A 15,378-nucleotide genomic window follows, 5' to 3' on the forward strand; every position below is an offset into this window, starting at 1 on the left:
GTGTCTCACAGAGGAGATTGTTTAACAAGCCAAGGTAGCAGAAGAGAAAGCCATGGTCCAGACAGAAATGCTGCCCTTAAGACAGACACAGCCGTGGAACCGCACTTCCAGGAGAGTCCACCGGCTGAGCTCTCTACTCCTCTGGGAGCATTCCTATTGGGAGTGAGAGTCCTGCTTTTCCAAGAAGGCCCATGAGCTTCCAGGAAGGTGAATTTCTCTTCAACAAAACAGAGGAGTCACGCACAGTATCATCAGCTCTGGTAACTAAAAAAACATGCTGTGTGGTGCAAGTTTGTTTTTAGGAGGAAAATGAGCTTAAAACAGGGCCAGGTTAGGTCATGAGCATAAATCAACCTGCTACAAGGCACGGTCTTTTCCCGGGATATTATGCCTGTGGCCTCCTCACACCACACGTGGGTCTGCTGCCTTCTGCAGAACTACTTACCCAACACTCCACCCCCCAGAGAGAGCACCAGGCAGGGAAACAAAAGGACTGAGGAGGAGGAGCTGGGCCATCCATCAAAGACCAGGATCTGGCGGTGAGCAGGGCTGTGTCAGCATGAAGAGTGGGAGAGAGTGAACAAAGAAGGCCAGGGAGGTGTTTTCAGCTGTTCTAGATAACTCTCCTTCAAGACAGGATTAGGCTCAACCTTTCATCTGGGAGCCCAAGCTTTTACAAGCTCAGAGTGGGGCAAAGCTCCTGGGAATGCTTCACTTACATCTTCCCAGCACATTTTTCAACCTCTCCTCACAGCGCACACCTTTCCTTGTTGTCATGCTCTCATCACGCGCCAGGATGACAGGAATCAGCATGGGGATTTCCCTGGCTTTCCAAAGGCCACTGTGCTGAGGCTGAGAAGCACTGAGGTGGGGTTGCAGGGGTGGGAGAGGGCCTGAGAGAGCAGGGAAACTCAGAATGGTGAGTTCTCAGCATTGCCACGGACCTGGAATAAGTTGTGGGCAATGGGAGCCTCCTTCCTAAGGAAGCTTCCTTGATCACTGCAGCAAAAAGCAACATGGCTTGAGGCATTGGTCACCTATGGCTTGAGAAAGTAACCCACAAGGGTCAGAAAAGAACAACCTGCACGGCCCACCTGGAATGCTAGTGTACCTTACATAGCCTGGACAATGCCTTCAGGGGGCTCAGGAGGATCTGCCAGGACAATCCTGCCTTGTTCCCAGACTCTCCAAGACTGGGATCCAGACCTACAAATGGCCAAGTGGAGCCAGCCCAGCAGCCAACAGAGAATCAAAAAGGTGGTTTGTACTATTCTAGTTGTGGAATAAGATCCATTAGGTCAACCAAACTTGATAACTCTATAATCTTGAGTAACATTGAACAATTAATTTTCCATATCTTACTTTCCTCATCCATAACATGGAGGCAATAGTACCTAATTTATAGGGTTTGGAGAAGATTAAATTCACATAGGTAAAACAATAAAAAGAGTGCTTAGCATGTATAAGCACTCAATATTATTATTCATTGCTAATACTATCATCATTTTGACATATATAGACTTTATCTCTTCAAGTGTATTATAAACTCCTTGAGAACAGGTAAGCCAGTCTTACACTTCCCCCGACTCTCACTGTATCAAGGCCAATGTCTTGTGCATGATAGGACTGATAATTTACCAATGAATTAAATCCACAAGAGGCATTTAGAGGTGGCAAGAGCATCCTCCCAATTGACAATGATCCTCTAAAAACTCCATTCCTCTAACAAAGAAGAACCCTTGTCTAATAAAAAGCAACCCACAGGTTGAGAACCGCTGCTGTAGAGCCTAAGACCATCGGAAAACACAGATATTTACATTATGATTCATAACAGTAGCAAAATTACAGTTATGAAGTAGCAACAAAAATAATTTTATGGTTGGGGGTCGCCACAACGTGAGAACTGTATTAAAGGGTCGCGGCATTAAAAAGGTTGAAACCACTGATCTAGAAGAATCAAGAATAGTTATCAGACTTCTGCCTCCTTCCCCCAGTCCTGGGCAATTTCCCTTAGAGTTGTACTTTGTGATCCATTCCAGGGAGGAAGGAAGAAAGGGAAGAGAAAGAGAAGAAGGGAAAGAGAGAGGAAGGGACAAGGGAGGGAAGAAAGGAGGGAGGGAGCAAAGAAGGAAGGAAATTTTAAACATGTGGATTTTTTTAAATGTCATTTCAACCATTTTTAATAACCTTAGAGAGAGGAATGAAATTTCCTGAGCATTCAACAAGCTCTGCGGGTCCTGTAACTATGGAAGTCCATGAACAGTTTATCAAGGCCCAATGGATAAACAACTATGGTTTCACAGAAGGAGCATCTGGGATGTGAAAGATGTGGGCTGGGCTAGGCTGAGCTGAGCTGCCTGCAGGCTTCTCTATCCATCTGATCTCCCTCCTTAACAGCAATGGGAAAGCATGCCCTTATTCCAGCAACACAACAGAAAGACTATAAACCCCCAAATGCAGAAGATAGGTTGTGCATCAGCTAAGACAGCGGTATGAAGCCCCACACTTTAGAGCCTGGAATACTTTGAATTCCGTAACCTTGATAAGACAACTTAGTGTGCACAACACAGGCTGGTCCCAGGAGACACCCAGAACAGGATGCCAGCCCCTCCCCCACAACCTCACCCACCTCTAGCAAGGTCCCCTCTGAGAACTGGCTTCTATAGCTCCAGCTAAGAAACACCAACACCAATTTCCTGTTTTTTTCCTTTCCTCTGCCAAATAAATAATTTTGAGATCCCTCTCAGAAGTTTTCTTTGGCACTTTTTTGACCAGGTACAGTTCACAGAATCAATGCTGCCCTAACAAGACGTGTTTAAATAGTGTCCACTGTACACTTCATGATGTGGAGGAATCGCGGGAATCTTGTTTAAAGGTGGTGTGAACAAGATTCTCTCGCAATGAAAACAACCTCCCAACTGGTCACTCAGTTAAGGTCAGATGCTTGCCTATCAGGTTTTCTTAAAGTGAAATATCGTATGACTTTCACAGTGTTCGGATTCGTGCAATGGGTCTCCTATTCACACAGTGAGTATGCACTGCCTGTGTTTACTTAATAATATTAAAACATTTTGGCCTCTACTATGTGGTCACAAATAACCCAAGGAGATCCTGACTGCTTTCTAGGAAGCAAGTGATACCTAGGGACCCCACAAACCTAAAAACTCTGCCAATCAGAACCTAAAGGCCCAGAGTCCCTTTTTCCACCAGTTTCAAAGTCTGAGAAGAAACCAGAGAGAAAACAGGGCATCCATTCTCAACTTGAACCCAGGTGGGTCTTCGGAGCCCATTGTTCAAAGAGGACACTTAACACTAACCTCTGAGTGAGAAAGTCAAAGAACAAGGAAAATAGGTGGTCTGATTAATTGATGTTTCAGGATAAAGGAGAATTAAAGTCATATTTTTTCTTTTTCTTTTTTTAAATATTTTTTTATTGATTTCAGAGAGGAAGGGAGAGATAGAAACATCAATGATGAGAGAGAATCATTGATTGGCTGCCTCCTGCATGCCCCCTACTGAGGATGGAGTCCGAAACCTGGGCATGTACCCTGAACGGGAATCGAACAGTGACCTCCAGGTTCAGAGATCGGATGCTCAACCACTGAGCAACCAAGGCCAGGTTTCCTTGAAAGTCTTTCGAAAGTGTTTTCTACTGCTTTCCAATAAGTGATGTAAATTAATCAAAGGCAACCTGAAGTGTTGAAATAAAACCAAGTTGGACACCAAGAAACTTGGGACATTGTCCCAGCCTGTTGCTGTGTGATGTCTGGGAAGTCCTATTCCCTCTCTGGGCTTCATGGTCCCATCTGTGAAGGAGAGACTGGCTGGGCCGGGTCATCACTAGGCCATGGTGTTCTGATAGTCTGTGCCTGGGACCTCTAGGCTCACCCTGAAGGAATCCAAGGTTCTTGTCCTTCTGTAGCTCCTCGCTGTTCTACATCCTGCAACAGTGGCCACAGAAGGTGGAGAGGACTGAGCTGAACCCGCATATCAATGGGCAGGGTTTGTTTCTACTAGATCCCTCTTTTGAATTCATCGTATAATTATGTGTGCCTAACTTCTAAAAAGTGGAATGACTAAAACACTATGGTAAGTTGAGGATACTGGTTCATTGGAATCCAGGCATCGAGGTTTCACTACCAATAATTCTATGCTCAATCATATCACATAGCTATGCAAGCATATCCACACATAAGAGCTCATGAAAGAGAGATATTGCATGGGCTGGGGACAGGGGAGGTCCTGGGGAGGAGGGAGAGGACAGCCTTGGCCTGCTTGACTGGCAGTGACTTGAGAGCAAGGCATTGGGTCCTTCTTCTGCCACCACATCACCATGGAAGGATGGAAAAAGCATCTAACATTGACTGAACACATACCATGCACCAGGTACCAGTATAGCTCTAAGCACATAACATTTATTAATTTAACTGTCACAATTCTATCAGGCAAGAATGATCCTTATTCCAGCATCACTGAGGAGGGGACTTCAACTTGCCAGGTCCACACAGGGAGTAGCGGGCTCCAGATCCTGAATCCATAACCACTATGTTAAGAAAAAAATTTAGATGGATAAAAAGACTGAGGTAGACAACTTAAGGTGAGGGGACCGCTTGTACAGAGGCCAGGAATTGGTAGCAGGTGGGTCAGGTGGAGAGGAGAAAAAGACTTCCCTGACTCAGGAACACTGTTGACTCTGGGGAGTCAGATGCAATCAAGTTCTATGTATAGAAGAAAGGGGCCAGATTATTCCCCATCTATGTATTCAACCTAAATGCCCACTCCAGTTAAGGCCCCAACCTGGGTGTGGGGTGATACATAGATAAATGGATCCAGAGAAGCCCTCAGAAGCCTGCGGGCAATCAATAGTCTTCTGCCTGCTGAGATGAGGAACTGGAACTAGAAGTAGAAACCACCAACAGTGGTGGACTAAGGACAAGGAAGGCTGCAATTGAGTAGGCGGCAGGGCCGGGAGGCGAGGTCCTATAGGAGAAGTGGTAACAGAAGCACCAGGAACAGGTAGACAGGCAGTTGCCTTCCATGGCACATCTTTCCAAATTCCCAGACCTTGCTGTGGGCAAAGAATGGGTGGAGTCACGTCCTCGGGCCTGCTCCTCTGTCATGGATGGTCCTAGCTAAGGTGTGGACAATGACACCCTGCATTCTGTCCAAGGGCCCAGTCAGATTGCCACAACCAGGGAGAGAAGCATGCCCACGAGTGCCTCCCTGCTCAGAATGTGTGCCATGGGCCGAATTAGAAGGATATTCTATTGTGCAATTATTTCAAATAATGTGCCCTGAAACAAACAATGTCTAAAATAGACCTCTGCTGTGGTTAGTGTTTATTATTATTCTGCATAAAATTAGAGTCTATTTCAAAAATAGTTCTTGAGTACTTACTTTGTCCTCAATAAACATCCGTTAAAGAAATGAATTAGTGAGAAGGTTAAAAAATAAATTGTGCTAAGTACTACCTTAAGTGTTTTATGTTAAAAGAATTCCATTCCCCCCAAAAAAGAACTTGGTGCTTCCTGCAGAATATGAAAAGAGCACAGAAAGCATAGAAGAAGCGAAGGCTGCCTGGCCTCCTCTTCAGATGGGCGAGACCAACCTTCCCTAGGTACACGCGATGTGGGCCCTCGCCTGAGTAGAGATGGAGCCCTTTGCTGTAGTCAAGGACACAGAAGTGGGATTGAGAAAGAAGAGTTTAGTTGAGACAGGTTGGAGCCTTTCACTCCTTACTGCTCCTGCCCTAAAATCCAGAGACAGCTTCACATCCTGGATAAGAGCATGTACTCTAGGGACAGAGCCCTCAGGTTCAAATCATGGTACTACCTGAACCAGCTGTGTGACCTTGGGCAATGCCCTATTCCCCTCTGCTTCAACTTCTCCATCTCTCTCCTAGAGTTAATATTTGTAAAGTGACCACAGTCACGCCTGGCACAAAGTACTGCATGAGTGTTTGTCAAGTGTCTTCAATAATTTCTTGGAACAACTGAGCTTGCATTTGAATGCTTTACATTTCTGTGACTTCATCTTCCATTATTTTCCTATGTGCTTATGTTCTCCCTGCTTTAGATTACTAGTGCTTAATTACATGGCCCTGAAATTTGCATCTCTTAGCTGAAAGAAAAACCTCTCTGAATCTCTGTCTACTTCTGACGTTTATCAGCTCCCCTCGTGCCAAGTTTCTGCATAGAGTACTAGACCCACACTGTCTTCACTCCCTCACCTCTCATTCACATCACCACTTGCTGGAATGTGGAGACCCCTCCCACCGCCCCCAAACTCTAAAGTGAAACTGCTCTCTCTAAAGTCACCAGCAATTTCCTAACTGCTACGTCCAATGAGCCAACCTCAGGACTACTGGTTTGTTGGGTGTCCCCGTGCCATCAGACACTCATAACTCTGTCCTCTTCTCTTTTCCCCAAGTCTGCTGCCTCCCAGGCCTCCTTCTCTCTGTCTGGTCACCAGCTATCTTTCCCTAGCCTTGAGGCATCCCCAAACTCATCTAGGCAGCACTAGCCCTCCCAACAGCTAGGCTGTAATCATCTCTAGGTTGGTGTCCAGTAGACAATGAGCACCATCCAACTGCAGTCCCTGCCTTGCTCATTCCTGATTCTCCAACACATGGTTAAATGCCTGATACTTCGCCTAATAGAAGCTCAAAAAATGTTGGATGTAGGATGAATGGATGGATGGATGAGCAAACAGAACCAAACGACTTTACTTTGTCCCTAACTGGCCCAGAATGTACAGCTATCATGTGTATAAAAGTTATCAAATGCTGAGTCACTGCTTGAATGCTGACTCACTAGCTGATAAACTTTTAAGCACTGTGACTTCCCCTCTGATTAGCAACTGGACTTCTAATTCAGAAATGAGCCATAATGACTGGCCTTGGTATCCCAACTGGTTGTCATGGCAATGCTTTGACTTCAAAAGGTTCTGAGACTCTGGGTTCAAGTGACCATATTGCATATTTGGACAGAACCGCTCTTCTTGGCCACGGACTTCTGACTCATAAAGAGACCAGGATGTTTTTGTTTGACTACCATGCTTCATTTCCTGGAGGTTCTCTTCTTGAAAAGGTCCAAAGAGCAGAACTGTTTTAAGGCAGGTCGTGAACACAAGAAGCAAAGGATGGTATCATTTTTCAGACACAAACTTAACACAGAACTATGCTTTCTGGAAGGTGCAAGCATTATGGGTTGTATAATGTGAGCAGAAAGGGACATAACAGGTCCCCAGAGCAACCTAATTCCGTGTACTGAAGGGAAGAAACATGGGATTGTGGACTTGCTTATGGCATCAAGAACTGAAGGCAACGAATGTTCAGGTTATACGGGCTCAGAATCCCAACTAAGGTGCAGCCTCCCCCGCCTGTTTATCTGGCCTCCCCAAGGCACAGAATAGGGAGGGAACCAGCAGGAGTCAGGCTTCCCTGTGCACATTCTGAATGACTCAGATTGGCAGCCCCTGAGGAACAATAAACAAGAGCAGGAAGGAGGGGGTAGGGGGGAGAGAGAATAAAGCCTTGAGGGGGACAGGCAGATGGGCTGGTTTATTGGGGCGGCCAAAGGTGATTCTGAGTTTTCAGCCCTGCCCCTATCACTCCTGTGCTCCATCCAAGAGCTATGATGAGAGGCCGGGGCTTCCACCTCGTTCCTGAGGAAGATGGGGAGAGTGCACAGTGAATGGCGCTCCGGCCCCATGGAGAGAGGTAGGAAGAAAAGGCTGGGGACAAGAACAGAACGGGACGTCACAGTGTCACAGGCACTGAAGCTGGAGTGTGATGAGTAGGACAATCACACAGTCATGCTCAGAGGAAACCCCTCTGTGCTGTCAGCTGGACGTGAGCCCCCCCGAGTCCCAGATCCCACACTTGTGAGTCAGACAGCAGGCCCCAAATCCTGCCGGTCCGAGCACCACCAAAGCTCAGATTCAGAGACTGTCTTATCGGGGGCTGAAAGGCTGGGAAAGACATCAGTCCATGAGAAGGAAAGAGGGAAGAACGTTTGGGTGAAAGCCATGCAGTCTGAGGAATGTTCTACAAGGTCTGAGAGTCCTCAAGACAGTAGGCTATCAGAGGAGTTCCGACCCTCTCTCGGGAACTGGTGTGCCTTTATTCCTGCCTCCCCAAGGCACCTGTGGCCTCCGAGCCGAGTGCCTGCATCCTTGGTCAGCAAAGCACCCATCGTCTTTGGAGGCCTGTGAGGCAGAATCTCATTGCATCCCCTGTGAGGGGGATTCCCATGGCAGCCATGACATTTTAAGAAGAATCCCAGGTGATCCCTATGCATATCTAAGTTTGAGAAGCAATGCTCCAGAGTGTGAGCTGATAAACAGGGCGAGATAGTAAATAATTTAGGCTTTGCAGGCCATACAGTCTCTGTTGCAACTACTCAACCCAGCCACTTAGCATGGAAGCAGCCACAGAGAACACTTGTGTGTGGCTGGGTTCCAACGAAACTTCATTTACAAAAGCAGTCTTCAGCTTTGGTCCAGATGCGGCTCTGAGGCCATAGTCTACCAAACTCTGCTCTAGAGTATAAGTAACTACAACTTTGAAAGTAACTAAACTCTTCTTCACCTGAAACAGGTGAGATAGGAGATACTCCTGCTGAAGGTAAGAGTGGAGCCCTGCACCTGGCACTTACCCTCAGAAGCCCCTGAGACACCTGCCCAGGCTGCAACAGCCGAATTTGAAGGCCCACTGCCCCAGTTCCCCACAAAGAGCTCTAGTTGCAGAAGATTCCTCATTCCTAATGGACATCCTGCCATCTAAGTTTCTACTTCATCTGTTCTGTAAACACAGCCGAGACAACTCTGTGCTAAATATTCTGGATGGCAAATGTGAATCAGACTGCAATGGCTCCTAGGGCACTTTAGCAGATAGAAATGAGTCACATGCAGAACTAACAAGGCAGGAAGCAATGTGCACCCCGAAGACCGCATGTGATGGATTCGGATGCTGGGAAACACGGGAGATCTCATTCACACAGGGAATACAGGAAGGCTGCATGCACGAGGCAGCCAGCGTGGACTGCCCAAGGAGGGGGCACATAGACAGCTGTTTTACTTCTACAACCAAATATTGCCTCTTCTGGATAGCCAAACTGCCAGCGGATAAAAACATTTCCGATACACTAAAGCTAATTTGCCTTGTCCACACAAGCAAACTCAGGGATCTCATCCTTGTCACGGTAGGCAAATAGAACCCACCCAAAGGGCCGACAGCAGCTCTCTCACACTATGATTCTTCCACTCCAAGGACAGGGTTGCAAGGACTTTGATGCATGTCTGGGTCCCGGGCAAACACTAACTTTGACCACTGCTGCACTGTCTGAAGAGGCAGCTGACAGGTGGGCCCTCGTCTTCAGAGGAGCTCTGGGAAAGGCATGGATGTGACTCAGTGGCTACCATGGAGTCCTGCTGGATAAAGGGGGGATAGTACAAGTGGCCCTCCTTTGAAATTCTTTGAATCTGTCTTCTGAGAAGCTCCATCGTCCACACGAATAAAACTCCTCCCCTCAGAACAGAGTACCCTTACTGGGAAGAGTGGTTGCCACCACAGCCTGTGAAACCTCATTGTTAATTCAGAACAGAAAAAGCTATCAACAAGCCCTAAACAAGGGGCTTTAAATCCAAGGTCAGCAACCTCCGCCCACCAGGAAATCTGAGAACTCTGAAAGTTGGGTGACCTGCAAGAAACTGCACACTTTCCTGGGCAGAGTTCACAGCATTTATCAGATTCACCAATGCATCTGTGACCTTACAGAAGCTTTAGTACCAATGTCCAGGTTATTAGAATGAATACTGCACAAACTCAACAAAAACAAATGACTTTAAAAATAGAGTTCTTGCAGGCCTCAGATTCTACCGAGTTCTCAATCATCTTGAGACCATTTTGTTAAAAAATCCTACTGATGACCATTCGTATTTGACAGATGAGCAAACTAACAATCTAAGGAAATGAAGTTAATACCCCAACTAAGTAAAAGTTACAGGTTTGTGGGCCAGAACCAAACATACGAAGGTTACTTAGTACTGATGGCCTCTGTGTCCTAAATGACACATCATAAATAAAGATCGAGGCTCAAGCCGGGTGTCAGGCACTCTACATACATGACAGACTTAGACACCATTAAAAGTTCTGCAAGACTTTATCTCATATTTTGATTTGAGGAAACCAGGACTCTGAAAAGTTCGATGCAGTTGCCAAAGATCCCGGCACTGAGAAGTGTCAGCAATGAGATCCGACTCCAGGGCGGTCTGATTCCCAAGTTCTGCACCAGGAGACACTCTAAAACTTGGATCCCTGGAGGAGGAGGACTCATCTTCAAGCCAGGGACAGTTTCTTAGACATCTTTGTATTCCCCACGGCGCTTTGCATGGCAAGGCACTCCATAAATATTTGTGGAGTGAAGAAACCCGTGGTTGGGCCCCAGTCCTGCCCGGGACTTGCTGACTGGAGCTGCAGGTAGCTCCTCAGCTGGGCCACTTCAGGGAACATTTGAAATCAATTACAGAGGAACAGGAACCTATTAAAAGGGTTTCTTCTGTGTATGTTGGGGTTGAAGGAGAGGAAAGGAAGTTGAGGAGGAGGAAAAGGAACTGGATGATTTCAGGAGTGGGTGCTGGAGCTTAAAGTTTTCACACCAGGATGAGGCAGAATTTGGCATATGTTCACTTCTGAGTTCCAATGCCCCATCCAAATGGGCTCCTGACCCTGACTTCAGGATACTCCTGGGTGGCACGAATCCCTAACCTGTCAGACCCCTCCTCCGAAGCAGCTGCCCCAGCTCTTGCCTAGACCTCGCTGCCCTGTTTCCAAGCTATAGGAGATGGGCAACTTCACAAGGTCAATTTGCTGGGATCCCAGCACCATTACTCACCTCTCAGGGGCAGAGAGAAACTCAGCACATAATCAGTGGGGCCTGCATTGTCTCAGCCCTAAATAACAGTATTCTGCAACCCATTCTGGACTCCAACTTCCTATTTTGGAAGAATGTGGGATTGGGGAGAGGGGAGGTAGACAACCCTAGTTGATTTTTTTCTTTTTTCCTTCTAATTTTCATTCTGGAATGTAAAGCTCATTTTAATTATAGTTGACATAAAATATTATATTAGTTTCAGCTATACAATGTAATAATTTGACACTTATATACCTTTCTCATTGCTGTAAGGGCAAAGTTAGTCACAATCCCCCAAATGTCACTTTAGCCCCTTCTCCTAGGCCCTACAAAAAAAGACTTGGATGAAGCTGACCCTAAGGGATGCCTACCAGCAACACTCTGAAAGGGGAAGATTAAATACAGCTCAGAGGCCAGGGCAGGGACAGCCCTTCAGGAAGTCAGACAGGCTCCCCTCTATGTGGCTTCCAGAGGCTGGCCTACTCTCCTATGCATGAATCAACACTGCCACCTAGTGCCCGTGTGGGAAGTATTCCCCAAGGCCCCATACCTCAGAGGTCCCTCTACCATGGCTGCTGTGGCTGAACTGCTTGAGGTCTTTGATAAAGAGAAAATGCCCAAGGTGGGTAGATTGAGAACCAGGAAACTAGGTCTGTTAGGTACACAGAAGTTAAGGTTTGAGAGCTGTTGGAAAAGTGTGGGAGCCAAGTCTTGCAGCACTTGAGCTATCAGTGGAACAGCAGAAAATCATTGGTTGAATGGTATTTTGCTCCCAGGAACCTGATCCAATAGTTGCCATTCTCCATAAGTGGAGGCCAGTCATTCCAGGAACAAGTAGTGGCCTGCTAGCGAGCCATTGCTAAGGTAAGAGAGGGAAGATGGGAGTAAATGAGTGCAAATCGGAGAGCTCTATTCCTTAGAGGGACAACCTTGACCTCTGCATGGTTCTCAACCAGGGGGCCCCCAGTGAAGCCTAAGAAGCTAAGCACAATGAGGAGGCAAGGATCTACACCCTCAGGAGCCTGGTTGCTAGAATCCTGAGGCATGAAGGCCTTCCCAGCCCCTACCATTCCCAGACTTTTACCCAAGTTTTCTTGAATTGTTTCTGATGTGCGCAAGCCTGAAGGACGACATAGGGTGGAAGTTGAAGAGGAGACAGACCTGAGTATTCCCTCCCCTTGACCTTCCTGGTGTGGACTTCAGGGGAAATACCAGTACACCACAGGGGTCACTTAGATTTGAAGAGAAAGAAACCCCAGAAGACTGTCTGTAAAAGATTTCCTGCCTAATTTTACATGCTTAGGGAGGTTAAAAGAGTTCAGATGGCACAGTGGAGAAGGATCTGAGTGTGTGTGCTGTGGCAAGGTGGGGGGCCGCTGGTGATGATGGACAGGTGGAAAAGGGAAGGAGATAGACAGGAGGTGGCTGGGGGAGGCATGACAAGGAATGCTATAATTGGAATCAAATCAGGACAATACTCTCCTCCGTGCAGATCATGAGACAGAAGGACACGGAAGGGTCAGGACAGGGGTCAGGTGCCCACCATCAAAAGTCTGTCTCCCCAGGTTTGTGTTTTAACAATCCAAAGCAATTGTTTCTAAGAGCTCCCTCCTGTATTCTGCTGGATCCTTCTCTAATCCCTCACAGGTCCCCATGTTGCTACCGCGAGAGGAGGTGTAAGCAGAGTCGCAGGTCTCAGTCTAGAAGGCAAGCACACAGCTTCCCTGGCAGATGAGTACCAGGAAGCCAGATCAGGCAGCATGAAGATGTCATCTGGGAAAAACAGTGGCGCTGCCAACTCTGGTCAGATAATCATCTCGTTATTTCTTCCATTTGGCCCCAGAATAAGGATTTCCTTAGCCCTTCTCTCTACCCCCACCTATTTACAGCCCAGCCCCTTCTCTCTCCCCTCCCCTCATGCTGTCTCCTACCCCAAAATAAAATAAAGCAAAACCACACAACTCTAGAGCCTGGGAATCCCAGCTACCAAAAAAGAAATCACAGCCAAAGAGAGGGAGACAGTGAGTCCAGCAGGGATGTTCCAGCAACATCCCATTGAAAGAGGCTCCCTCCTTCCAGATTTCTTCCTCTAATCTGAAACTTATTTGCAGGCATCCAGCAACCTGAGAAGTCTTTAATCTGGACAGCTGTCAAGCACTGGGGCTGAGAAGCTCCATTCCCAGCCTGCCTCTGGCATGCTTCATGTGGCATTGGTTTCCCTGTCCATGTAATGGGAGTGGAAACATCCATGGGTATTGTGGATGATCCAAATTAATAAGATTTAAATGGCTCTACACGTGCCTAGCCTTGTGTGAGGTTCTGTCCCGGAGGATGCAAAGGGATGATGCCAAATGATAGAGTAGCAGATCTTATCCCCCAATCCCTTGCTTGAAACTCGCCCCCCACCCTCCCAGGAAGGCACAGGAAATAGCTATTCCTAATCCCAATCTTTCCCTTGTTCTTCTGGGTGACTTTCCATGAAAAACAAGATCTGGGTATAATGAAAAATAAGCATGGGAATGTTCCCATTGTTGCCTCTGACGAAAACTATAGAATTATACACGTGCACTTTTTTAGGTCCCTCTCGCAATAACCAGGGCTGGAAAACAGTGTCCTGGCTTGTGCCCACCTTTTCCAGTGGACTCTGATGTCCCTAGGCTCACACATGACTTTTAGGGGACCCCAGTACCCAGCCAGGTAGTAGCTACCTGCAAAGTTTCAGGACTGCTCAAAGAAAAGGAAACCAGTCCAGACCCAGTATCTGCCCTGGCCACCTTGCTCCCTAGCCACGACTCACTGCCCAGGCCTCTGCATCCTCATGGGGCTTTAAAGTTGCCTGGGTATCTCGCACTGGACTATGGGAAGTGGAGGGGGACACCTCGTCCCCAGGGACAAAGAATCAGAGGTCATCCCCTTTAAGGAAGAGTAGGAGAGGGGGCCGGAGGTCTCCTAAGTGCCAGCACCATGTATAGACCAGCAGATCAATACCAGGGACAGACGCTCTTGTGGTTAGAGCCATTACTGCAGAGGAGGTCTGGAGTCCTGCTGTGCTGGGGAAGAAAGGTTCTACTCCACCCCCCCACTCCCCCCCACCCCCCACCCCCCCCCCGCTTCCTGGCTGGCCCTTCCTGCCTTTTCTGCTCTGTCCCCTTCCCCTCTGCACCCTTAGGTCTGACCCCATCCAACATGAGGCCAGCCACACCCCGAGGAGCCCAGGGATCCCAGGAGGGGCCGTTACCTGCGATGATGGTGGGGCTGCTCTGCCCTCCCTCCGGCTTCACCCAGGCTTCCACTGTGAACGCCTCCCGGGGAACCTCAGCCAGCACTTCTGAGCGAAGCAACAGCCTCTCCCGCCTCCCTGAGAAGTACAAGACGGGCAGTCCTCCTCCGTGGGGGTTCGAGGTCTCTGCTTCCCAGTAGGGATTCCCTCTGCCATTCCGGACGCTGTCCTCTGAAGAACTGGTTCTGACCCCGTGCATAAGGGGACGCTTAGGCCAAGGGCGGAAATGCCCGAGAGAGAATTCCGGGTCTTCCTGCACACCCTCTGCCAGCCCCTTCACCACCTGGCGGCGGCGCCTGGGCTTGGCCGGACCCTTCCTTCCGGTCTTCTGGCGTGCGAAGGTGGTGATGATGGTGGCAGCTGTGGCTGAACCTTCCCAAGTCCCAGCCTCACCTAGAGACGCCTTGGATCCTCGATCATCAAGATAATTGTCATCATCTCCCAGCAGCTCCCATTGCCCCATAGGACCATCCCCTACCCACAAGGCCGCCAGCTGCTCAGCCCCAATCCTCACTGCTGCATGTGTAGTCTGGTCTGGGGGAACACCGCTCACAGCCATTCCCTTAGCAGCTGGCTTGCTGCGTCCTGTGCGGTGGGTGCCCTGGTCCCCCATTGGGTAGGGCCTCAGGGAGCTGCCAGGCCTACTGGGGTAGACCCCAAAGAGGTGATGCTGGGGAGAAGTTCTGGGTCTTCGATCCCTGGTCCCTAGCCAACAGCGTTCTCCCTTTGACAGCATCTCATTGAGGTGTCCCCTCTGAGCCAGGGATCTCTTATGTGTCCAGCCCGGCTCAGAGCTGGCAGTGCTGAGTGCCCACCCAGCCAGAACCAGCAGGCTTACTCTCAGGATCTGTAAGCACATCATACTTCGCCCAGCTCTTTACACAGATCCAGAAGGCAACCTCTGGGTACCAACACCAGAAGGATGGGGGAAGAGAAAGAGACGGCCAGCAGTGGATTCGCAGTCACCGGGGAAACTGTTTTGTTCACAAACCAAACTTTTTCAAGCAGCCCCAAAACAGTGCCTCTCCTGGCTACCTGCTCTGGGTGCCCTGCCAGCGTGGCCTCCGCACCTCGCCTCACCTCTCTCCCTCACCTCTCTCCCTGCTCTAGTTCAGCCTTGCAGGATGAAGTTCATTTCTCTGGGTTCCTTTGAATTTCCTCCAGAGAGCTCAGGTTTCTTTTTTT

General features: G+C 48.4%; 1 protein-coding gene across 2 annotated transcripts in view; it reads right to left on the reverse strand.

Annotated features, from left to right (window-relative positions):
* Nucleotides 1-15,055, reverse strand: part of PAPPA2 (pappalysin 2) — a gene marked incomplete at its 5' end in the record, with an annotated part of 214,968 nt that extends 199,913 nt beyond the window's left edge. For both annotated transcript variants that reach the window (XM_080648252.1, XM_080648251.1), the window contains one exon: nucleotides 14,152-15,055. In XM_080648252.1, the coding sequence (XP_080504378.1) occupies nucleotides 14,152-15,055 (904 nt within the window). The remainder of the gene's footprint in view (nucleotides 1-14,151) is intronic.
* Nucleotides 15,056-15,378: the final 323 nt, after the last annotated feature.

Source organism: Plecotus auritus, assembly GCF_963455305.1.
Source record: "Plecotus auritus genome assembly, chromosome: 12".
In the NCBI taxonomy this organism is placed as follows: domain Eukaryota; kingdom Metazoa; phylum Chordata; class Mammalia; order Chiroptera; family Vespertilionidae; genus Plecotus; species Plecotus auritus.